At 41.9% G+C, this 24,691-nt stretch overlaps 2 protein-coding genes across 6 annotated transcripts in view; one reads left to right on the top strand and one right to left on the bottom strand.

Annotated features, from left to right (window-relative positions):
• LOC140195306 (glycoprotein-N-acetylgalactosamine 3-beta-galactosyltransferase 1-like) overlaps nucleotides 1–8,861 on the top strand; it is a 205,853-nt gene extending 196,992 nt beyond the window's left edge. The window contains exon 5 of the mRNA XM_072253414.1: nucleotides 8,817–8,861. Coding sequence (XP_072109515.1) covers nucleotide 8,817 — 1 coding nt within the window. The 3' untranslated portion in view covers nucleotides 8,818–8,861. The remainder of the gene's footprint in view (nucleotides 1–8,816) is intronic.
• The window catches only part of LOC140195305 (uncharacterized), a 224,580-nt gene that overhangs the window by 137,450 nt on the left and 62,439 nt on the right, over nucleotides 1–24,691 (bottom strand). For all 5 annotated transcript variants that reach the window (XR_011885416.1, XR_011885417.1, XM_072253406.1 and 2 more), the window contains exons 10-11: nucleotides 17,717–17,761; nucleotides 9,914–9,967 (exon numbers count right to left, since the gene is read on the bottom strand). Coding sequence is in view for 3 of the 5 variants with exons in the window: in XM_072253406.1 (XP_072109507.1) it covers nucleotides 9,914–9,967; nucleotides 17,717–17,761 (99 nt within the window). In the remaining 2 variants the exon portion in view is untranslated. The remainder of the gene's footprint in view (nucleotides 1–9,913; nucleotides 9,968–17,716; nucleotides 17,762–24,691) is intronic.

Genomic DNA, 24,691 nt, shown 5'->3' with positions numbered 1-24,691 from the left:
TAGGAAAAACAAAGCAATTTCTGATCTACTGCATTCCTTAGCTTCTATATATTCCTTAGCTTGCAAGCAAATGAATCTCAGGGTTGTACATGGTGACATACTGTAAATGCACTTTGGTAATAAATTTACTTTGAACTTTATGTCTAATCTGTCCCCTGAACTTTTCTTCATTATATCTATTCTGTGCTCAAATGCTCCTTATTGACAGATCTCATGAAGGAGTTATTTTTTATGCTGTACAATCTAATACTTGTTAAGTTTTAATTTTCAGCCATTGTAATTCAGCTCATCCAGATAGTTTAATTTGGATACTTTTCTGTTAGTGGAGGTTTAAAAATGCATTCACCTTCAACTTGGGAAAGCAGTTACACAGTGAAATGTTACACATAAAACCCTGCAGTTTTACATTTTGATACAAAGATCACATCGTTGTCTTTTTGTTCTGGAAGGTCCATGTGCATATGCACGACGTGCTGTGGTGAGACAATAGTGGAATTAATGGTTATGAAACGTACATTTGACACTACGATTCTATATTAGTCCGTGCATAAAGAACAAGGAAACATAGAAATGCAGATGTCAACAAGAGTTAGCACTCAGATCCAGAGTTGCAGGAAATAGATACAGATTTGATAGAAAATAAATATTTGAGGTTAAAAAATGGGGCAATGGTTTGTTCCCAAGTACAGAGAAGGGTGAATTTTTCAAAGAAATATGATTATCAGCTTTGAATATTCAGGGAGCACCAGAGCTGCCATCATTTTGTGATAAGGCATTAAAATTAACAGAATAGATTGGTCATTGATCTGCATCTGTCACAACATACATGAAGTTGGCTTCTTCATGATCTCCCATTGGACCCTGATGTAATCTATCAGGTGCCAATGCATATATTGGGAGTGTTACCATGATGTCTTGTGCCTTTCTCTCTAGTGAAACAGAAAACTAGTAGTAACAAGTTATATATTTAACCAAACAACTTCAGACTTTTTTTAAGGAACTTTACCTTGGCCTACACCTCTGCAGAACACTCCATCAGTGCACACAAACAACTAACCACAAGGTAACTGAACCCAACAGTCTATCTCACTCTTGACTCTGAGGGCTTCTTTTGACTAAGTGCACAAGAGTACCTTGGTCCACCTCATCCGAAGGCAATAGAAATATTCCCAGTACACATCGTATCCCACAATTGCGGATTTACCAATTCTCGATTTTACTGACCGGAATAACTGCCCATCATTACTATTGTTCCCAATCAGAAAGTGACCACAATAGCAGAATGATTTGGCTATCGCTGACAGCCATCTTGCAACTGTTCACCAACAAGGTTTTCTTCCAGTTATTGTTGTTCTGGAAACTCCAATCTCCAATCATTGGTTCAAAAGGCATCCATCTCAATCCAGCAAACTAGTCCTGAAAACATTTTGTGATGTAACTGAACTGCCAAGTGGCAAGAGGCCTGTACTTGAATGGGGACTGAACCTGCACAGAATTAAGTCGCACAGCAGAGAAACGTGCTTTCTGCCCATAACATCTGTATCCAAGTGATCTCCCAATCTACACTAATCCCATTTGCCTGCATTAGGTCCACATCCTTCAAGGCTCTACCTATCCAAGTGCCTATCTGATGTTAAATGTTGCAATTGCACATCTCCTAACCACATCCTTTGACAGTTCATTCCAGATATCAATCATTTATGAAAATCTTTATGAAAAACTTCCTATTCAGATCCCCTGTAAAATGGTCCCCACTCTCTTAAACCAATGTCTTCATGTGTTTGGCATGAGAAACAGATTTCAACTATCTGCCTCATCTAACCCTCCTGTAAGTTTATAAGTCTTTCCAGTTCGAACCTGAGCATTATTTGCTCCAGGGAAAACAAGGCCAGCTTAAACAATAGGGACATGAGAGGTGGCAAATGCTGGAAATCTGGAGCAGCACACAAAATGCAGGAGGAACTCAGCAGATAGGACAGCATCTATGGAGATTAATGAATAATGAATGGTGTTGTAGATAGTGTAGAGGATTGTCAAAGATTGCAGAGAGACATTGATAGGATGCAGAAGTGGGCTGAGGAGTGGCAGATGGAGTTCAACCCGGAGAAGTGTGAGGTGGTACACTTTGGAAGGACAAACTCCAAGGCAGAGTACAAAGTAAATGGCAGGATACTTGGTAGTGTGGAGGAGCAGAGGGATCTGGGGGTACATGTCCACAGATCCCTGAAAGTTGCCTCACAGGTGGATAGGGTAGTTAAGAAAGCTTATGGGGTGTTAGCTTTCATAAGTCGAGGGATAGAGTTTAAGAGTTGCGAGGTAATGATGCAGCTCTATAAAACTCTGGTTAGGCCACACTTGGAGTATTGTGTCCAGTTCTGGTCACCTCACTATAGGGAGGATGTGGAAGCATTGGAAAGGGTACAGAGGAGATTTACCAGGATGCTGTCTGGTTTAGAGAGTATGGATTATGATCAGAGATTAAGGGAGCTAGGGCTTTACTCTTTGGAGAGAAGGAGGATGAGAGGGGACATGATAGAGGTGTACAAGATAATAAGAGGAATAGATAGAGTGGATAGCCAGCGCCTCTTCCCCAGGGCACCACTGCTCAATACAAGAGGACGTGGCTTTAAGGTAAGGGGTGGGAAGTTCAAGGGAGATATTAGAGGAAGGTTTTTAACTCAGAGAGTGGTTGGTGCGTGGAATGCACTGCCTGAGTCAGTGGTGGGGGCAGATACACTAGTGAAGTTTAAGAGACTACTAGACAGGTATATGGAGGAATCTAAGGTGGGGGCTTATATGGGAGGCAGGGTTTGAGGGTTGGCACAACATTGTGGGCCGAAGGGCCTGTACTGTGCTGTACTATTCTATGTTCTATGTTCAATGTTTCAGGTTGACACACTTCATCAGGACTGGAAAGGAAAAAGGGAGACAGCCAGAGTAAAATAGTGGAGCAGCAGTTGGCAGGTGATAGGTAGATCTAGGTGAGGGGGGAATGATAGGGAAGTGAGGGAGGGCGGGAGAGGCAATGATATAAGAAGCTGGGAAGTGAGAGGTGGAAGTGACGAAGAGTTAAACAAGATGGAATCAGATAGGAGGAGACATTGGACAATGGAATAAAGTGAAGGGACAGAGGAGGGGAATCAGAAGAAGGAATATGTTGTCGATGGGAAGATTGAGAGAATGGGACAAGAAAAAGAGCAAGTGTGATGATACAAGGAAAATGGGGGGGGTGTGGAGAAGAGAGACTGCGATTACCAAAAGTTAGAGAAATTGATGATCACATCACCAGGTTGGAGACTTGGTGAAACATGAGGTCCTGTTCCTCTAATCTGCATCTAGCCTCGACTTGGCAGGATAGGAAGCCATAAATAGACATGTTGGTGTAGGATAGGAAATATAGTTAAATGGCTAACCACTGGGAAATCCTGGCTATTATGGCAGTCGGAGCAAAGGAAGCAATCTCCCAATCTGCATTGGGTATCGTCAACACAGAGGAGATCGCACCAAGAGCACTGGATGCAAAAAAAATTACTCTAATGTAGTTACATATTCACACTCACCTTCATGGACTGAGTGGTAGCAGGGGAATAGGTATTGGGGCAGATACATTACACAGTGTCTGGAAGGTGATTGGTGAGGAGGAAAGAATAGAGAAAGGAGTCACAGGGAAAGCAATCCCTGTGGAAATCAGGAAGAGAAGGAGAAGGTATGCTTGGTGCTGCAGTTTCCTTGGCTAAAGTTTCAGGGAATGATATTTTGGGTTGTGTAGGAGGGAGTAAGGAAACCATGTCTCTGTTACGTTTGCTGGTTGTAGGGGGTGGTTGTGGTTGTGGGTGTGGATGGAGGTGGAGGTGGAGTGAGGGCAGGCATGTGAGATATAGAAGAGGACTGCATCAGTAGCTGAAGGGAAATCTACATTATCCAAATTAAAGAGGGCACTTCAGATATCCTGAAGTGGAAAGCTTCATTGGGAGAGTAGATGCACTGGAGACAGCCAAATGGAGGGAAGAGAATTGCACACTTGCAAGTGACAGGGTGGGAAGAAATTTAGTGAAGGTAGCAAAGGAATCAGTGGTTCGCCCTCTCACCTGGAGATACAGATCCTATTACCCATTTCCCCTTGCACCACTCCTTCCCTCCATCTTTTAATCTAGCTATTTCTCTTCTTTCTGATAAACACTTGCAACCTGAATCGAGAAACCGTCTATTTCCCTTCATAAATGCTGTCTGACCACTGAATTCATCCAGTGTTTTGTATGTTCCTCCAATCCTTTGAATCTCTCCTATAATAAAATCCTTTAGCCCAGTCAATATCCTGATGTATTTCCCCTGTAGCCTCTTGACTCTGTTCATTTAAAGAATGAATGAGCTTTCGGGGGCAATTCTCAAGCTTCTCAGCTCTCACTTAAAACGCATGTTTTTTCTGGCTTCCCTAGTTTACCATAGTGAATCATTTTCCTGGTACTCTCACTTGAAGAAGCATTCCAGACTTATTCCCAGATGTAGTATTGGTCGCTTTCTTGGGTGTTGTTGCAAGCACAATAAAACTCTGATAACACAATAAATGACTATTAATAAATCCAGATATCTTGGCACTATTGCCACACACCCTTTCAATTCAACAAGGCCTCATTACCTGTAACACTCACAAAATGCTGGAGGAACTCAGCAGGTCAGGCATCATCTATGGAAATGAATAAACAGTTGACATTTTGGGCCGAGACCCTTCTTCGGCACTGAGAAGGAAGGGGAAGACGGCAGAATAAAAAGGTATGAGGAGTGGAAGGAAGCTAGCTAAAAGGTGATAGGTGAAGCTGGGTGGGTGGGAGAGGTCAAAGGCTGGAGAAGAAAGAATCTGATAGGAGAAGAAAGTGGACCATAAGAGAAAGGGAAGGAGGAGACTCAAAGAGAAGTGATAGGCAGGTGAGAAGAGGTATGAGGCCAGAGTGGGGAACAGAGGAAGAGGGAAAAGGGAGAGAATTTTTTTTACCGGAGGGAGGAATTGATATTCATGCCATCAGGTTGGAGGCTACCCAGATGGAATACAAGGTATTCCTCCTCCACCCTGAGGATGGCCTTATCTTGGCACGAGGAGGCCACGGTCTGACATGTCGGAACAGGAATGGAAATGAGAATTAAAATGTTTGGCCACCAGAAAGTTCCGCTGACAGCTGATGGAGTGGAGGTGCTCAACGAAGTAGTCTCCCAATTTCTGATGGTCTCACCAATATAGAGAGGCCGCCATGGGAACACTGGATGATCCAGACAGATTCGCAGGTGAAGTGCTCCCTCGCCTGGAAGGACTATGAAAGGGGGTGAGGGAGGATGTCTATGGCAAGGTGTAGCACTTAGGCTGCTTGCAGGGATAAGTGCCAGGACAGAGGGACGAAAGCAGGGGAGGAGGAGGTAAAGATATGTTTAGTGGTAGGATCCCTTTGGAGATGGCGTAAGTTACAAAGAATGATGTGTTAGATGCAGAGGCTGATGGGGTGGTCAGCAAGGACAAAAGAAACTTCTATCTCTGCTAAGGCAGCAGAAAGATGGGGTGAGTGTGGACGCTTGGGAAATGAGGTGATGTGGGTGAGGGCAGAATCAATGGTGGAGGAAGGGAAACCCCATTCTTTGAAGTAGGAGAAGACCTCTGATGACCTGGAATGGAAAGTCTCATCCCAGGAACAGATGCGGTGGAGGCAAAGGAACTGAGAAAGGGATTGACATTTTTGCAGGAGACAGGGTGGGAAGAGGCATGGTCAAGATAACCGTGGAAATTGGTAGGTTTCTAAAAGTTGTCAGTTGACAGTTTGCCTCCAGAGGTGGATTCAGAGTGATTGAGAAAGGGGCGGGAGGTCTCAGAGATGGACCAAGCGAATTTAAGAGTGGGGCTGAAGTTAAAGGCAAAGTTGATAAAATTGCCAAGCTCAGCATGGTTGCATGAAGCAGCACCAATGCAGTCATCAACGCAATGAAGGAAGAGTTGTGGAGAATTACCTGGGAAGCCTTCAGACACAGACTGTTCAACATAGTCAATGAAGAGGCAGGCATGGCTACACCTCAAGTTTGGGGAAAGTGAGAAGAAATTCCTGTGCACTTTCCACCCACTTGTTTCCAACTTCTTGTTGTCTCTTTTACTCACTGGCACCTGTGTCTTGTACTGCCTTTAAACCTTCCTGGTTCGTTAAAAAAATACTGTAATACCATTTAAAAAGAAATGAAAATACTTTGATTACCAATAGAAGTAACACCTAATCATCCAGAATATCAGCCAGTCAGGTACCATGAAAGCCGCACTCAGACGAGACCAAACAATAGAATATCATTTATTGCAGGCAGCGACTCCCAAGCAAACCAACAACATCTCGTGGACAATATTTTATTTTATTTAGTGTGACCCTTTGAGCCACGCTGCCCCAGCCACCCCGCAACCTAATCAGAAGACAATTTACAATGACCAGTTACCCTACCCGGTAGGATTTTGGACTGTGGGAGGAAACTGGATGACCCGGGGAAACCACAGGGAGGACATACATAGACTCCTCATAGAACAGTGCAGGATTGAACTCCCAAGCTATAATAGTGTTCTGCTAATTGCAACACCACCGTGGCACCTAACATATGAAGAATACATCATATGATAACTCATGCTCATCTATTCTACAATTAGGAATCAAAGCAGACAGCTTTGTAGAGACAGAAAGTGGAATTACACAGAATATGTGGCATTAGAAAGGAGCACACAGTACAGCCATGCCAGAGTGTGCTACAGGTTCAATCCAGCTTCCATTCCTGCTATAAGCACGAGCCTTTATTCACTTCTCTTATGTTTGCTATTCCAGCCTCCCTTTAAAGTTTGCTTCAGCCATTCCCTCTGATGGCCAGCTTACATATCTCCAGATAGAAGACAGTGAGCAGGATTGGTATTCATTGTGTTGATTAGACCATAGTTTTGTTGGCCAGTTGAGTACTTCACCATTCCATCCTGGTTGATTCATTATCCCTCTCTACCCCATTCTCCTGCCTTCTCCCCATAACCTTTGAGACCTTCACTAACCAAGAACCTATTAACCTCTGCTTTAAATATACTCAATGACTTGGTTTCTGCAGCCAATTTGGCAATAAATTCCACAGATTCATCACCCTCTGGATTCCTGCTCGTCTCCGTTCTAAATGGATGTCTCTCTTTTCTGAGGCTGTGCCCTCTGGTCATATGCTGACCTACCACAGGAAACATCCTTTCCACTCTGTCTGGGCCTTTCAACATTCAATAGGTTTCAATGAGATCCCCACCCTCATGCTTCAAAGCTCCAGCAAGTACAGGCCCAAAGTCATCCGATGTTCCTCACACATTAACCCTTCCATTCCCAACATCATTATTGTGAACCTCCTCTGGACCCTTTGGAATATCAGCACATCTTTTCTGAGGCAAGGGGCTCAAAACTGCTCACAATTCTCCAAGTGCAGCCTGACGAATGTCTTATAAATCCTCAGCATCACACCCTTGATCTTGTTTTCTTGTCCTCTTGAAATGAATGCTAACATTGCATTTACCTTCCTTACCACCAACTCAACCTGCAAATTGATCTTTAGGGAATCCTGCACAGGGACACCCAAGTTTTTTTTTAATTCAATCCCCATTAATTCAATCCCCATTTACTAAATAGTCTATGCCTTTATTCCTTCTACCACCTTGTTAAAGGCCCTTGGAAAATCAAAGTATACAACACCCATTGATTCTTTTGTCTATCCTGGCTGTTATTTCCTCAAAGAATTCCAACAGATTTGTCAGACAATATTTTCCCTTAAGGAAACCATGCTGACTTTGGCCTGTATTATCATGCACATCCAAGTACCTCAAAGCCTCTTCCTTAATAATGGACCCCAACATCTTCCCAATCACTGAAGTCAGGCAAACTGGCCTACAATTTCCTTTCTTCTGCCTCACTCCCTTCTTAAGGAGTGGACTGATATTTTCAGTTTTCCAGTCCTCCAGAACAATTCCAGAATCTCATAATTCTTGGAAGATTATCACTAATGCCTGAACAATCTCTTCTACCACCTCTTTCAGAACCCTGGGTGCACACCATCTGGTCCAGGTGACTTATCTACCTTCAGACCTTTCAGTTTCCCAAGAACCTTCTCCTTATTAATAGCAACCACACTCACTTCTTCCCTCTGACACTCTCAAATTTCTGGCATAATGCTGGTGTCTTTCACAGTGAAGACTGGTGTAAAATACTTATTTAGTTGATCCACCATCTCTTTGCCCCCGCTTTCTACCTCTCTGGCATCATTTTCCAATGGTCTAAAATCTACTCTTGCCTCTTTTTACTCTTCATATATCATTAGAGGTTTTGGTAACCACTAATATTTTTCACTAGCTTATCTTTTCTCTCCTTAGGTTCTTTTAATTACCTTCTGTTGGCTTTTAAAAACTTTCCAACTCTCTAACTTCTCACTAATATTTTGATATATTTCTCTCTCTTTTATTTTTATGCTCTTTGACTTCCCTTGTCACCCACGGCTGCCTCATCCTACCTTTAATTTTAATTAGTACAATAACTCTCACTATTCCCTTTTAAAAGAAGAGACCCTGTTATTTAATACTTTTACCGTTTTATCCAATGTCAACAGAAACTATTCAGTACATTGATTTGCAGCATGACCTCACGGAAGCTTCTTGCATGATTTGACAGGACCAGCCAGTGAGAACTAACAGCTGTTTCATGTGAAGTGCCTGAGTGTGTATTTCACCCACCAGAGCAGAAAATGTTGGAGGTCAGTCAGCATTTGTCAAAAGAGAAGTAGAATTAATGTTTCAGATTGATGAAGATTCTGCTGCCGGAGGGAACAGCAAATAAGGAGACATCACAGACATTTGTTTGCAGCAACTTGTAAAGATCCAATGATGAGGAGATTCAGGGTCACCATCACATCTTTCACATCTGGATTTTGTTTGTCAATGTCCTCTGGCATTGCCCCCCTGCATTCGTTAGCATGAAGCAGAAGTAAGTACACTAGCTATAATGTTTCTCACAGCTGACTTGTGCAATAACACAAAAAATAAATAAATGCTTCCTTATACAGGTAAGTGTCAGTCATTCTTCATTATGGAAGACATTAGTATGCCAGGGGTTAGAAGTGAATGCAGTTGCTATTACTGGGGAGAAGGTTCTTGGGAAGCTGACAGGACTGAGGCTAGATAAGTCAGCTGGACCAAATGGACCACAACCAAGGGTTCTGAAAGAGGTAGCTGAAGAGGTTATGGAGGCATTAGAAATGATCTTTCAGGAAGCACTGGACTCTGGAATTGGGTCCAGAGGACTGAAAAATTGCAAATGTGACTCTGTTCCTTCACAAGGGAGGGAGGCAGAAGAAGGGAAATTATAGGCCAGTCAGCCTGACTTCGGTGATTGGGAAGATGTTGCAGTCCATTATTAAGAAAGACCAATGTGTTAATAAATTATTACATTGAAATAAAACCGATGAATGCAAATGAAAGAAATGCAGGAAAGATTTAAGGCAAATTATCAACCACTATTATCCATTTTTCCTTATCTTTCAATGTCAAAAATCACTGCCTTGGTATGCTACATTTATAATAATCATTCAAAACTAAATTAGAAACCTCCTCAGTTTTCACTGATATCCATCCTGTGTCATCAGTTCAAATATCAAGGATTGTTCCAGCAAGATACAAGATGGAAAAATCAGTCAACACGTCCCTTTTGATTTAGAGAATATTAGAAAAAAACACAAAGGCAAGTTGAACAAAACTTATATGTTATTTCTTATGTTCGTAAATATTTATCTTCATATCTTCATTAAAATAGAGTATAATGGCATGTTGATACATTTGAGTTTTATGCATTTTTAGTGGAGATTCAAACAATTAGCACGAATTATGACCGTTCCCTACCTTTGGGCCTTGGATTCCTTCAGGGCCTTGCTCGCCAGCTATGCCAGCTGGTCCCTGTTGAAAAAGAATAAAATATTCAGATTTTCCTTAATTATATTGTTTTATCATTGTATTAATATAATAATTTTTCATAAATTTTCCAACATCCTGTGGTAATTATAAGACCATAATATGTAAAAGCAGAATTAGACCATTTGGCCTATCGAGTCTGCTCTGCCATTTCATCATGGCAGATCTGTTTTCCCTCTCAGCTCCAATCTCCTACCGTATCCTCGTATCCCTTCATGCCCTGACCAGTCAAGAATCTATCAACCTCTGCCTTAAATATATGTAAAGACTTGACCTGCACAGCCGGCTGTGGCAAGGAATTACACAGGTTCACTCTCTCTGGCTAAAGATATTCCTCCTCATCTCCATTCTAAATGGATGCCACTCTATTCTGAGGTTGTGTTCTCTGGCCTAGACTTTCCCACCATAGGAAACATTCTCTTCACTTCCACTCTATCAAGACCATTTAACTTTCAATAGGTTTCGATTAGGTCACAGTTCAATTGTATTGCTTTGCATTTCCAGCAACTACATGTTTTCTCATGTTTTCAATTAGGGCACTACTCATTCTTCTGAATTCCAGTGAATACAGGCCCAGAACCATCAAATGTGTGAAAAGCCATCATATGACAAGCCGTTCAATCCTGGAATCATTTTTGTGAACCCTTTTGAACCCACTCCAGTGTTAGCACATCCTTTCTCAGATAAGGGGCCCAAAATTGCTCACAAAACTCCAAGTGCTTTATAAAGTCTCAACATTCGATCATTGCTTTTACATTCTTGTCCTCTTGAAATGAATGCTAACATCGCATTCCCTCACCACGAGGTCAACCTGCAAATTAACCTTTAGGGAATCCTGCACAATGTCTCCCAAGTCCCTTTGCACCTCAGTTTTTTTGTAATTTCTCTCCATTTAGAAAATAACCAACCCTTTCACTTCTTCTGCCAAAGAACATGACCTTACACTTCCCAACACTGCATTCCAACTGCCATTTCTTTGCCCATTCTCCTAATCTGTCTACATCCTTCTGTAGCCTCTCTACTTCCTCAAAACTACCTGCCCTCCACCTATCTTCGTATTGTCTGCCAACTTTGCAACAAAGCCAATTTCATCATCTGAATCATTGACACATAACATAAAAAAGAATCAGTCCCAACACAGACGTCAGTGGAACACCACTAGTCACCAGCAACCAATCAGAAAAGATTCCCTTTATTCCCACTCTTTGCCTCCTGCCAATCAGCCACTGCTTTATCCAAGTTAGAATAATTCCTGTAATACCATGGGCTCTTAACTTGTTAAGCAGCCTTATGTGTGGCACCTTGTCAAAGGCCATCTGACAATCCAATTGACCAATTGTCCCTTGTCTACTCTGCTTGTTATTTCTTCAAAGAATTCCGACAGATTTGTCAGGCAAGATTTTCCCTTGAGGAAATAATGCTGACTGCAATTTATTTTATCATGTGCCTCCAAGAACCCCAATACCATATCCTTAACAAACGACTCCAATTTCTTCCCAACCACTGAGGTTAGAGTAACTGGCTTATAATCTCTTTTCTTCTGCCTCCACATTGTTAAATACAGTACTGCGCAAAAGTCTAGCTATACACGAGGGGTGATTGATAAGTTCGTGGTCTAAGGTAGAAGATACGAGAGGTGATTGATAAGTTTGTGGCCTAAGGTAGGATTCAATTTTAGAAGACCTAGCACATTTATTTTTCCTACATTTACACACTTAGTCCAGCGGTCGTGGAGCATACGGATCCCTTCTTTGTAGAAGTCGGCGTCTTGGACCTCCAGAAGTAGTGTACAGCAGGGGTGATAGATAAGTTCGTGGCCTAAGGTAGAAGGAGATCAGTTATTAACTTCAAACTTTCTGCATTTTCACTCAAAGAGTTGAACTGCACGTGCACTTAAGAAGAGCTGTATAACTCATCTCCTTCTACCTTAGGCCACGAACTTATCAATGACCCCTGTTGTGGACCACTTCTACAAAGAAGGGATCCGTGTGCTCCATGACCACTGGACTAAGTGTGTACATGTAAGAGGGGACTATGTTGAAAAATAAATGTGCCAGATTTTCTAAAATTGACCCCTTCTACCTTAGGCTACAAACTTACCAATCACCCCTTGTATATGTGACTAAGACTTTTGCACAGTACTGTATATGAAAGAAGTGAGGTTATGCAGGCAGACAGACAAATTTGCTTCATAACAGTGAGGACACATATTTGCCTCTCCATAAGCCATTAAGGTATTATAACTGGTAGCTTTTGCTTAGAGATACAGCATTGTAACAGCCCCGTCCTGCCCAACAAGCCCGCACCAGCCAATTGCACCCATGTGACCAAGTTACCTACTAGCCCGTACATCTATGGAATGTGGGAGGAGAATGGGTACCTGGGGGAAACCCACACGGTCACGGGGAGAATGTACAAACTCCTTACAGACAGTAGCTAAAGTTGAAACTGTGTCTTTGGCACTGTAACAGCAGTACCAGAACTGTTTCTTCACCAAGCCTTTACCAATTGCTCTTTTTTTGCTATTAAGTTATGAAGCATTCCTACATATAATTACCTATTGGATGGCTACATGATTTGATCATGTTTTTATATTATTTCATTATTATCAAAATTCATCTGGAATAGTGCGGCAGGGAGGCGGGTTGGAGATATGCCTCTCCCAAAGGAGATGTAAAGCACTCTTTCCCTCTGCTAGCTCGCAGGTCACCCTTGAGTAAGGTGTCGCATTTATTTAGCACCCCTCCATCCCCTCCCCTTCTGATCAGGGTCACATGAAGCCAGGGGTGCAGGTGGTAGGAAGGCAAAGGGGTGAGACAGCCAGTGCAGAATCTCCTGTGGCCATTCCCCTCAATAACGGGTATACCAATTTGCATATTGTTTGGGTGGAGGGAATAATTGAGCAGAGGAAAGTCACAGTGATCAGGTCTCTGGCACTGAGGTTCCCTCTGTGTCTCAGAAGAGAAGTGGGTTGGGGGGGGAGAAGAGGCGAGCTGCAGTGATGGGGATTCATAAAGAAGGCGAACAGGAAGGAGGTTCTGCGGATGAGGACAAGACTCCCAGATGGTATGTTGTCTCCTGAGTGCCAGGGTCCGGGACATCTCGGATCAAGTTCTCAGCATTCTTAAATGGGAGGAATCATGGTCCATGTAGGTACCAATGACACAGGTAGGAAGAGAGACAAGGTTCTGCAAAGTGAGTTCAGGGAGTTAGGTGCTTAGTTAAGGGCAGGACCTCCAGGATTGTGATCTCAGGATTGCTACCCATGCCACATACTAGTGAGGCCAGAAATAGGAAGATCATACAGTTTAACAGGTGGCTAAGAAGCCGGTTTAGGAGAAAAGGTGTCAGATTTTTGGATAATTGGGCTCGCTTCCAGGGAAAGTGAGACCTGTACAGAAAACACGGTTTTCACCCGAACTGGAGGAGGACTAACATCCGAGCAGGAAGGTTTGCTAGTGCTGCACGGGGGTGGGGGGATGTGTTTGCACTAGAGTTGCAGAGGGATGGGAACCAGAGAACAGAACAGATAGTGGAGAAAGATGTTGGTAAGACCTCAGACAGCCAGGAATCACAAGGTTGAGTGTGGTGCAACTAATGTCCTGCGCAACGTAAATTTCAATGCAAGAAGTATTGTAGGAAAAGCAGATGAGCTAAAACCTTAGTGAGGCCTAATTGAAAGTATTGTATGCAGTTCTGGTCACCTACCTACAGGAAAGATTTCAATAAGAATGAAAGAGTGCAAAGCAAATTTACAAGGATATTGCTGGGACTTGAGGACCTAAGTTATAAGGAAGGATTGAATAGGTTAGCACTTTATTCCTTGAAACATAGAAGATTGAGAGGAGATTTGATAGAGGTATACAAAATTATAAGGGATACAGATAGGGTAAATGCAAGCAGGCCTTTTCCGCTGAATTTGGGTGGGACTACAACTAGAGCTAATGGGTTAAGGATGAAAGGTGAAAAGTTTAAGGGGAACATGGAGGGGTAACTTCTTCACTTAGAGGGTTGAGAGAGTGTGGAATGAGCTGTCAGTGCACGTGGTGCATGTGAGCTCTATTTCAATGTTTAAGAGAAGTTTGGATAGGTACCCGGGTGGTAGGGGTATGGAGGGTTATGGTTCTGGTGCAGGTCAATGGGAGTAGGCAGTATAAATGGTTTGGTGCAGACTAGAAGGGTCAAAGAGCCTGTTTCTGTGCTGTACTATTCTATGACTCCATGCCCTTTGGAAGGGGAGGAGAAGATGGCAGCACGACGCAGCACGTGTGGCTGCTCTGAAATAATATCGTATTTGTTAAATAGGGGCCATGCACAATCCTGATTTGATGGAGACAGCTGTGAGAAACACGGAGGAACATCTGGAGAAACTTCTGAAATGCCTGCTTCGCTGCCGCTGCTACTGTGCGATCAAGAATCTCCGGAGCGGAAGGCCCCAAATCCTTGGCTTTGCCTATTGCCTGTTGCCGGGGCCGGGGTCGAAGCGCTCGGCAGAGATGGTGCTCGGTGCTCAGTGTCAGAGGGCTGGTCGGAGGCTCAAAGTTTTTGGACGGGACTCAGAGTCGGACTGTGGTCGGGTTCTTCCAAAATGCTGCATCGGCAAGTTTGCAGCGCTGGAAGCTCATGGCAGGGGAAGTTTCTCCCTTCAACCATCTGCATGAAATGATGGACTTTCGAGAGACTTTGAGACTTTTTTTTTACTGTGCCCATGGTCTGTTCTTCATCAAATTACGGTATTGCTTTGCACTGTTGTAACTATATGTTATAATTATGCGGTTTTTGTCAGTTTTTTTTGTCTTGGTTTGTCTTGTGTTTCTGTGATATCATTCCGGAGGAACAAATTGTATCATTTCTTAATGCAGGCATTACTAAATGACAATAAAAGAGGACTGCATGTCCTCATAATATAATCTAATCTAATCTAAAGCAGGTGGGAAACTCAAACCTCAAAAGTGAGAGGTTGAATATGTCCTTAAATACCCTAGTAATTTTGGGCCACATAGATTTTGAGTACTTGGCCAGCATGGTTCATTAAAGATTTCATCAGACCAATCAGAATTTTTTAAGGTAGTAAAAACCTGTATTGATGAGGGCAATGCAGTAGATGTGTTTTAAATGGACTTCAGTAAAGTCTTCTAATTCCCACATGAGAAACAATTTCAGAAGTTTAGGAACCATGTAAGTAAATTAGATCCAAAATTGGCTTGACAATAGGAGACAATGGGCAATGATAGACAGCTATTTTGTGTTTGGATGCCTGTGACTAGTGGCTTTCCACAGGAGTCAATGCTGGCACCCTTGCAGGTTATAGTATAGTCAAATGATTTGGATGTGAACAAATAAAGCATGATCAATAAATTGGCAGCTGCCTTGAAGATTGGTGGAATTGTTGACAGTGTGGTATTGGTTCATTGCTGAGAAATGGCAGATGGGGTCTAATCCTAATAATATCATGTGATGTATTTTCAAGTAATCATGAAGCTAGGACATATATCATGAATAATGAAGTTCTAGGCCATTTTAAAGAGAGGGACCTCTTTAAAAGTCTAAAGATCATTGAAGTTGGCGTTACAGATAAATAGTGTGGTTAAGAAGACACACTGGCCTTCCTTAATCAAGGTGTTGAATACAGAAGGAAGGAGATTCTGTTCCAATTTTATAAAACTCTGCTCAGATCTCAGTTAAAGCACTGCCTGCCCAATAGCTTGGGAAAGATGTAACAGTGTTGGAGATGGTTTAGAGGAGGTTCACCAGATTGACTAAGAGGGAGTGTCTCAGTTATCTGGGGAGACTTTTCCCCACAAGTCGAGGTTAAGGGATGCTATAACTGAGGTTTATAACTAAGATGGGTTTAGGTAAGATAGAATGCAGGAAAGTTTTCCATGGAGGTGAATAAAACTAGATAGTATAGATTTAGGGCAATGGGTAAGAGATCTGAGAGGGACCTTTATTACCCAGAGAGTGACGAGTCAGCACACCAGAGGGAGTGGTGGAAGAGAGTCACCGACCGCAATTTCAGAAGTGTCTGGAAGAGCACATACAGTAGATTACTTCGACTTCAAAGGCTAGGCAAGTGCTGAAGATGGAATTAAATGGATGGGTGCCCACTGGTTGGCATGAATGTGGTGGGCTGAATGACTTATTTCCAAACTGCCTAGCTCCATCACACTACTATATATAGAGGTTAATCAAGGATTAATTAAACAAAGACTCACTCCAGCATTTCTTTACTAACTTTCATACATTATTTTGTTATTCTCTTCTTTTCACTAATGTGCCACTTTCCTTTACTAGACTGTACTTTATAGCTGATTTTCTTTGCACTGTGTGCCAGATAGGTGTGACACACCAGGGTGTAATGCACCAGTGGGAAAAAAGAGGCACTCTGAATACCCCGTGTGCATGTTATTTAACTAAAGGAAGGATTATATGGGAAACCACTGGAAATTGTGAGGCAGACCATCAATAGCTTTCCTTCCAATCATTTTGTCCACCTAAACCAGGCCACTGTTAACAAAAGCTGTCACAATGCCTGTCCCTCCACTTAAATGAGAAAGATTCCATGTAATGCAATGCATCTGGAGATTGCTGAGTTGTAATGTGGTTGAACTGTCAGGCTGATGATGTAAGGAGGAATGATCACACTGCCTCAATAAACAGGACTCCCGCCAACCGAAGTGGCTTGAGAGCAAATTGAGGCCCATTTCCTTCAGGATTGGATTGTCATAGCATCATACACCAAATAAAACAGCCACTAACTATTCTCTTTGTGTTTATCTGATGGAAACTTTGCAGTCAAGGACTTTACCCTTGAATGCAAATTTGAACATAGAAAAAATGGCTTAATTTGATTCCAAAAAAAAATGATTTCTTCAAGGAGATGCCTTCCTCTTCTTCCTCTCTGGATTAATAACAAATGATTCATAAAATGGCAAAATAGTGTAAGGCTCCATCTCGCATTGAACTATTAATGTTGTTGAAATATATTTGATTCTGAAGGGCCTTGTCGTCATAAGGATTCTCCCCTTAGGTGGAGATCCAGAAGGAGGCACATTTTTTTGAAAATAGTCTTGACCATTTTAAATGAGGTAAGAATTCATTCTCATGGAAGTCCATGACTGTTCTGAATTCTCTAACTCAGAGAGCTCTATAGCCCACGTCACTGAAGTGGAAATTGACAGATATTTGGAGAATAGTCGAGTCAAGTGTGATGAGGAATCGAGTGGAAAGTACATTTGGGGCCAAGACAAGATTAACTAGGATCTTGTTGAAGAGTAGAATGGGCTCTATGAGACAGTCAGACTATACTAGTCTCTTTTACTTAGAAATAATAGGAAGCCTGAGGAAATAGCAGGTTAAAGAATCAGTTAAATACTTCGCTCATTTCCATCTTACTATTTCAAACTTTGTCTTGAAAATGAAAACTAACTTCTACTCACCAAGGAATTCCCAAAAATGAAGAGACTGAATTATGAGCCTAAACCAACCTGTGATCATCATCACATTTATGGAGTGCAGCTACATTACGTTCTGACCTAGAAGTAATGTAGTCTCTGATATTTCCAATAAGATCTTGGGGAGAGATCCCATTACTTAAGATACCTATTATTTTTTCATCAATAATGAAAATAAAAGTATTATCAAAATTACAACCACAGCCATAATGAATAAATATAATTAATTTGATTGTTGTGTTTGAAACTGGGAACTGACATATCATGAATGCTCCCTTACCGGTGGTCCTCTCTTTCCAGTTGGACCTGGTGGCCCTTCAGGACCCTAGAAGAACAATGACAACATCAATAAGCTTCACAGGCAAAAGTCATAACAGAAACTTTATTGGAAAAAAAGGTTTTAATTAATTAGAGATCATACTTGATGAACTGTCAATACCCAAAGCATGTGTGAACTGCTTGGAAAGGAATGCAGAAATTAAACAGTGCATTCTAAAGTAGTGTCATCATTTTGAGCTTAAGAAAGCAGAAGCATGTTAAATGTCATTGAAGTTTGCAGGTTATTTACTATTTCCAACATTTTTTCTATTCAATGTGGGGAAATGTGAAGTGCTGCACTTTGGTAAGAATAGAAAAACACACAAGTGTTTTAAAATATTGATAAAAAAGTAAATACTCATCCTTAAAAGTAGAAGGTGTGTTTCTTCAGTAAGTAGGTGAAGGTAGCAGCTAGGTATAACGTACTAGTCCGATAAAGAAAAAGTTTGGTAGATTTCAGAAGAATCAGAAACATGCATGATTCTGAGATGGGCTGACAGGATAGAAACAGAGGAGCTCTTTTCTCCTTGTAGGACTTGGAGGATAATCACAAGGCAGAGGTCAACCACTCATGTCTAAAATGACAAGCAATTTCTTTATGTACTGTAGATGATTTGAAATTGAGCTTTGACCAGCAACCAATGTCAGGACATCAGAAGTTTGAGAGGAGGAGATTTCACGCAGGTCCACTGCCAGAGGAGAAAAAGGCAGCAGCAGGTCGCAGCAGAATAATAGAGCTTTGACCAGTGACCAATCCATGTTTGAGATTGATCAGCAAGAGCAAATTAAAGGAAGGCAGGGGCAAACACAACGGCCATCATCTGAGTGGACAGAGTCAGATTGGTGATCTTGAAGCTTTAGCTCTTCGAGGCTTCAACCAGAGAAAGCAAAGAAAAGCTCTCGGTTAAGTCTTTTTTTTCCAACCCTTCTTTATAACTGCTCAGCTAGGACAGTGGAGATGTAGTGGAATGCTCCTCTTGTGGGATGTGGGAAGGCAGGGAGACCTCCAGTATCCCTGACCACTACAACTACAGGAAGTGCATCCAGTTGCAGCTTCTAACAAACTGTGTTAAGGAGTTGGAGCTGGAACTGGATGAACTTCGGATCATTCGGGAGGCTGAATGAGTAATAGATAGGACATATAGAGGTAGTTACTCCCATGGTGCAGGACACAGGAAACTGGGTGACAGTCAGGAAGGGGAAAGGAGTTAAGGAGCCAGTGCAATGCACCCCTGTGACCATCCCCCTCTACAACAGGTATACCACTTTGGATACCATTTGGGGTACCGAACAGAGGAAAGTCACAGTGGTCGGGTTTTGGGCTCTAAGTCTCCCTCCAGACTCAGAAGGGAAGGGAGGTGGGAAGAAGAGGCATGCTGTGGTGATAGGGGATTCGTTAGTTAGGAGGATCTATGGGTGAGGACAAGATTGCAAGATGGTATGTTGCCTCCAGGTCCAGGATAACTCGGTTCGAGTCCTCAGCCACGACTTCTGGCTGTTCACTCTCTCACTTTAGAAACAGCCTGAACCCGTAGTCCATGTAGGTACCAATGACACGGTTAGGACAAGAGACAAGGTTCTGCATAGGGAGTTCAGGGACTTATGTGCTAAGTTAAAAGCAGGGCTTCCAGGCTTGCAATGTCTGGATTGCTACCTGTGCCACATGCTAGAGAGGCCAAAACTAGGAAGACTATACTGTTTAATGCATGGCTAATGGGTTGGTGTAGGAGGGAGGCATAAGATTTTTGGATCATTGGACTCTCTTTCAGAGAAGGTGGGTCCTGGACAGAAGGGACAGTTTGTACATGAACTGGAGGGGGACTGATTTCCTAGTGGGAAGTTTTGTTAATGCTGCATGGTGGGGGTTTAAACTAGAGCTGCAGGGGGATGGGAACGAAAGTGCCAGAACAGTTAGTGGAGAGGTGTGGAGGCAGATGTTGGTAAGACCTCAGACAAAGTCAGGAATCAATAGGGTGAGTATGGTGCAACTAGTGTCCTGAACTCTTAAATGTCAGTGCAAGAGGTATCATAGGAAAAGCAGATGAGCTCAGGACATGGATCACCACCTGGAATTATGATGTGGTTAGTGAATTAGTGTGACTTGGTTGCAGGAGGGGCAGGACTGGCAGCTCAATATTCCTGGGTTCTTTTGTTTTAGACATGACAGAGCGGGAGGGACTAAAGATGAGGGTTGGTGTCACTAGTCAGGGAAAAAGTCACAGCAGTGTTCTGTCAGGACAGACTAGAGAACTCGACTAGTGAAGCTTTATGGGTAGAACCGAGAAATAAGAAAAGAATGACCATGTTAATGGGGCTCTATTACAGACCACCTAACAGTCCTAGATACTTAGAGGAACAAATTTGTAAAGAGATCACAGACTGTTGCAAGAAACACAAGGTTGTTATAGTAGGTGATTTTAACTATCCCACACTATAAAGAAGTAGATGGGATAGATTTTGTCAAATGTGTTCAGGAGAGTTTCCTTCATCGGTACGTAAAAGTCCCAATGAGAAAGTGCGTGATACTTAAACTGAAACAGGGCAGGTGACAGAAGTTTGTGCAGGGGAACAGTTTGCATCTAGTGACTGCAATGCCATTAGCTTCAAAGTAAATATGCGAAGAGATAGGACTGGTCGAATAGATGGGTAGGGAACCTTGGTACAGGCAAATTTTAAAAAGGCTCTAAACAGAAACCAGGAAATGAATCTGACATCACTTGTGGGAAAGCTATTGGAAAGTATTCCAAGAGACCAGATATACAAGAATTTGGATAGACATGGACTGATTAAGGATAGCCAGCATGGCTTTGTGCATGGTAGGACATGTCTAACCAATCTCAAGAGTTTTTCGAAGAAGTTACCAGAAAAGTGGATGTTGTCTACATGGACTTCAGTAAGGGATTTGACAAGGTCCCACATGGGAGGTTGGTCAAGAAGGTTCAATCGCTTGGCATTCAGGATGAAGTAGTAAACTGGATTAGACATTGGCTTTGTGGGAGAAGGCAGAGAGTGGTAGTAGAGGGTTGCTTCTCTCACGGGAGACCTGTGAACAGTGCGTGCCGCAGGGATTGGCGCTGGGTCCTTTGTTGCTTGTCATCTATATCAATGATCTGGATGATAATGTGGTTAACTGGATCAGCAAATTTGCAGATGACACAAAGATTAGGGCTGCAGTGGACAGTGAGGAAGACTATCATGGCTTGCAGAGGCATTTGTATCAGCTGGGAAAGCAGGCTGAAAAATGGCAGATAGTACTTAATGCAGATAAATGTGAGGTTTTGTACTTCGGTAGGATCAGCCAGGGTAAGAATCACATAGTGAATGGTAGGACACTGAAGAGTGTGGAGTGTGGATATGGGAATAGAGGTCCATAATTCATTGGAAGTGGTGTCACAGGTAAATAGTGTTGTAAAGAAAGCTTTTAGCACATTGGCCTTCATAAATCAATGTATTGAGTACAGGAGATGGGATGTTATGTTGAAATTGTATAAGATATTGATGAGGTCCAATTTGGAGTATTGTGTCACCTACCAACAGGAAAGATGTAAACAAGGTTGAAAGAGTGCAGAGAAAATTTACAAGAATGTTGCCGCGTCTGGAGGACCTGAGTTATAAGGAAAGATTGAATATGTTAGGATTGTATTCTTTAGAACATAGAAGATTGAGGGGAGATTTGATAGAGGTATACAAAATTATGAGGGGTATAGATAGAGTAAATGCAAGCAGGTTCTTCCCACTGAGGTTGGGTGGGACTGCAACCAGAGGTCATGGTTTGAGGGTTAAAGGTGAAAAATTTGAGGGAAACATGAGGGGAAACTTCTTCACTCAGAGGGTTGTGAGAGTGTGAAATGAGCTGTCAGCGCCAGTGGTGGATGCAAAGTCGATTTCAACATTTAAGAGCAGTTTGAATAGGTACATGGATAGGGGTATGGAGGGCTATGATTCGGTCCATAGGCAAGCATGGACTGGATGGGCCAAAGGGCCTGTGTCTGTAATGTAATGTTCTATGACTCCTATGAAGATTTTATACCACCTATAAAAAGGGAGCTCCACAGGACAGGAGAGAACAAGGTACTCAGGTGGTAGGAAAGGTGTATTCATCAAACCAAGAGGGGTTAAGCAGCACTGAGACTATTACAACTATCAACAGATTGCTAGTCCATCCCCACAGTGGTCTATGCGAGCTGGGTTTCAACATTTAAGAGGTTTGCATAGGTACATGGTTGGCAGGGATATGGAGGACTTTTGTCAAGGTGCAGATCATTGGAAGGAGGCAATTTAAATGTTTTCAGCATGGACTAGATGGACCAAAGGGCCTGTTTCTATGCTGTACTTCTCCATGACTCTAAATTATTGGTACTTTCTACCTCCGTTCTTTTGATACTCAATTATTGAGTAAATTCAAGGTTGAAACAAATACCATTGATGATCAGGGAATATAGGAATCAAACTTCTTCTTCTTCATGTGCCGTGCGCGTTACATGCTTGGGCAATCATGGCTCTCCACATCGAATGATCCCTCGCAGCGTCAATGATATCTCGCACACTTAGATCTATTAGTTCTTTCACAGTGTCCACATATTTTCTTCTTTGCCTTCCTCTACCACGTTTCCCAGGCATACGGCCTTGTAATGTAAGTCATTCTATTTCTCCCTTTCTGATGACATGGCCCAGGAATTTAAGTTTCCTCTCATTTAATGTTCTCGTTAAAGATCTTTTTGTATGGGCACGTTGGAGTACTGTCTCATTAGCTGCCCTATCTCTATGATATTTTCAGCATTCTTCTAAGAAACCACATTTCTGTTGCTTCTAAGTTTCTTTGGAGTTCTGGTGTTATAGTCCATGTTTTGGAAGCATACAGCAAGATCGACCAGATGTAACATTTTAGTAGCCTCAGCCTTATTGTTATAGAAATGTGTCTGTTAGTAAAAATGGGTTTCATTTTTTGGAAGTTGGTTTTGGCAATGGCAATTCTTCTTTTTATTTCTACTTTACTTCTAGCATCTTGTGATATAAAGCTACCAAGGTAATTAAAGCTGGTCTTTTGTTCAACCTCTTGGTTACTGATGTACAACTGGCAGGTGGGAGTATCCTGCTGTTTTGATATTACCATACATTTAGTTTTTTTACAGTTGATGGTTAGACCAAGATCTGCACTAGTTTGTACTACTTTGTCTAGAAGGATTTGTAAGTCATCTGCAGCACTTAAGGTGGTTTTGTCTGCATATCCTATATTGTTGATGTTAACATCTCCAAATTTATCCCATCTAGGTCTTCTATTTCTCTGAGAATCATTTCACTATAATTACTACACTTTATACTTTATCCTTTATTGTCACCAAACAATTGATACTAGAACGTACAATCACCACAGCGATATTTGTTTCTGCGCTTCACTCTCCCTGGAGTACAAATCAATAGTAAATATTAAAAATTTAAATGATAAATCATAAATAGAAAATAGAAAATGGAAAGTAAGGTAGTGTAAAAAAACCAGGAGGCAGGTCCGGATATTTGGAGGGTACGGCCCAAATCCGGGTCGGGATCCGTTCAGCAGTCTTATCACAGTTGGAAAGAAGCTGTTCCCAAATCTGGCCGTATGAGTCTTCAAGCTCCTGAGTCTTCTCCCGGAGGGAAGAGGGATGAAAGGTGTGTTGGCTGGGTGGGTCGTGTTCTTGATTATCCTGGCAGCTCTGCTCCGACAGCGTACGGTGTAAAGTGAGTCCAAGGATGGAAGGTTGGTTTGTGTGATGTGCTGGGCTGTGTTCACGATCTTCTTCAGCTTCTTCCGGTCTTGGACAGGACAACTTCCATACCAGGTTGTGATGCACCCTAGAAGAATACTTTCTACGGTGCATCTATAAAAATTAGTGAGGGTTTTAGGGGACAGGCCAAATTTCTTTAGCTTTCTCAGGAAGTAAAGGTGCTGGTGGGCCTTCTTGGCAGTTGTCTCTGCTTGGTTGCACCAAGTAAGGTCATTTCACTATAGTTATAAATAATTCCGATGAGACAACACATCCCTGTCTAACTCCTCTTTGAATTTTAGTCCAACTGCTTATATTATCATCAATTTTTACCACCACTGTTTGATTCCAATATAAATTTTGAAGCAGTTGTTAGTTAAACATTCCCTTCCGTCAATGTTTAGTTTAGCGAGAATTTGAAATAATTTTTCATGTTGTACTTTGTCAAATGCTTAAGTGAAATCAATAAAACATAAAAAGACATCATTTTGATATTCAATTGCTCTTTCTGAAAGCATTTGTAGTAGGAAAATTGTGTTCCTAGTTCCTCTATCCTCAATAAAGCCATATTGCAGTTTAGAAGTTTCTGACCTTAACTTGTTTTTAATTCAACTTAGAACAATTCTCAACAAAATCGTTATTATGTGACTCATAAGAGTGATTGTTCTATAATTTTTGCAGACAAAAGTTCCAGGAATTTTTGGCAGAGTTATAAATACTGATTTCAAGAGATCATCAGGCAATACATCAGACTCAAATATGCCATTAAACAGTTCAAAAATAATATCTATGCCCAGATCTTCTAGGGTTTGTCTAATTTCCACTGAAATTTCATCAGGTCCAGTGGCTTTACCACGTTTCATGCTTTTTGTTGCTTTAGTTATTTCTTCTTTGGTAATAGATGGACCAGAATTAGGGTGTTTAATATCTGGGGATTCCCCTCTATTATCTTCAAAAAGCTGCTTTATATACTGAATCCACCTCTCGCATACTTTATCTGGATCTGTTAGTATGGATCCATCTGCTGATCTTATGCATCCTGTAGAAGTCGTTTTCTTAATTCCAGTAATTTCCTTAATTTTCTTGTGCATTTCTTTGCTATTGTTAATATGGCCTTCTACTTCATTGCATTTTTAATTCAGCCATTCTTCCTTTGCAATATTGCACAATTGTCTGATCTGCCTGTCTAGCTC

Source organism: Mobula birostris, chromosome 3 (genome assembly GCF_030028105.1).
Source record: "Mobula birostris isolate sMobBir1 chromosome 3, sMobBir1.hap1, whole genome shotgun sequence".
In the NCBI taxonomy this organism is placed as follows: Eukaryota; Metazoa; Chordata; class Chondrichthyes; order Myliobatiformes; family Myliobatidae; genus Mobula; species Mobula birostris.
This window is presented reverse-complemented; position numbering and strand designations above follow the sequence as displayed.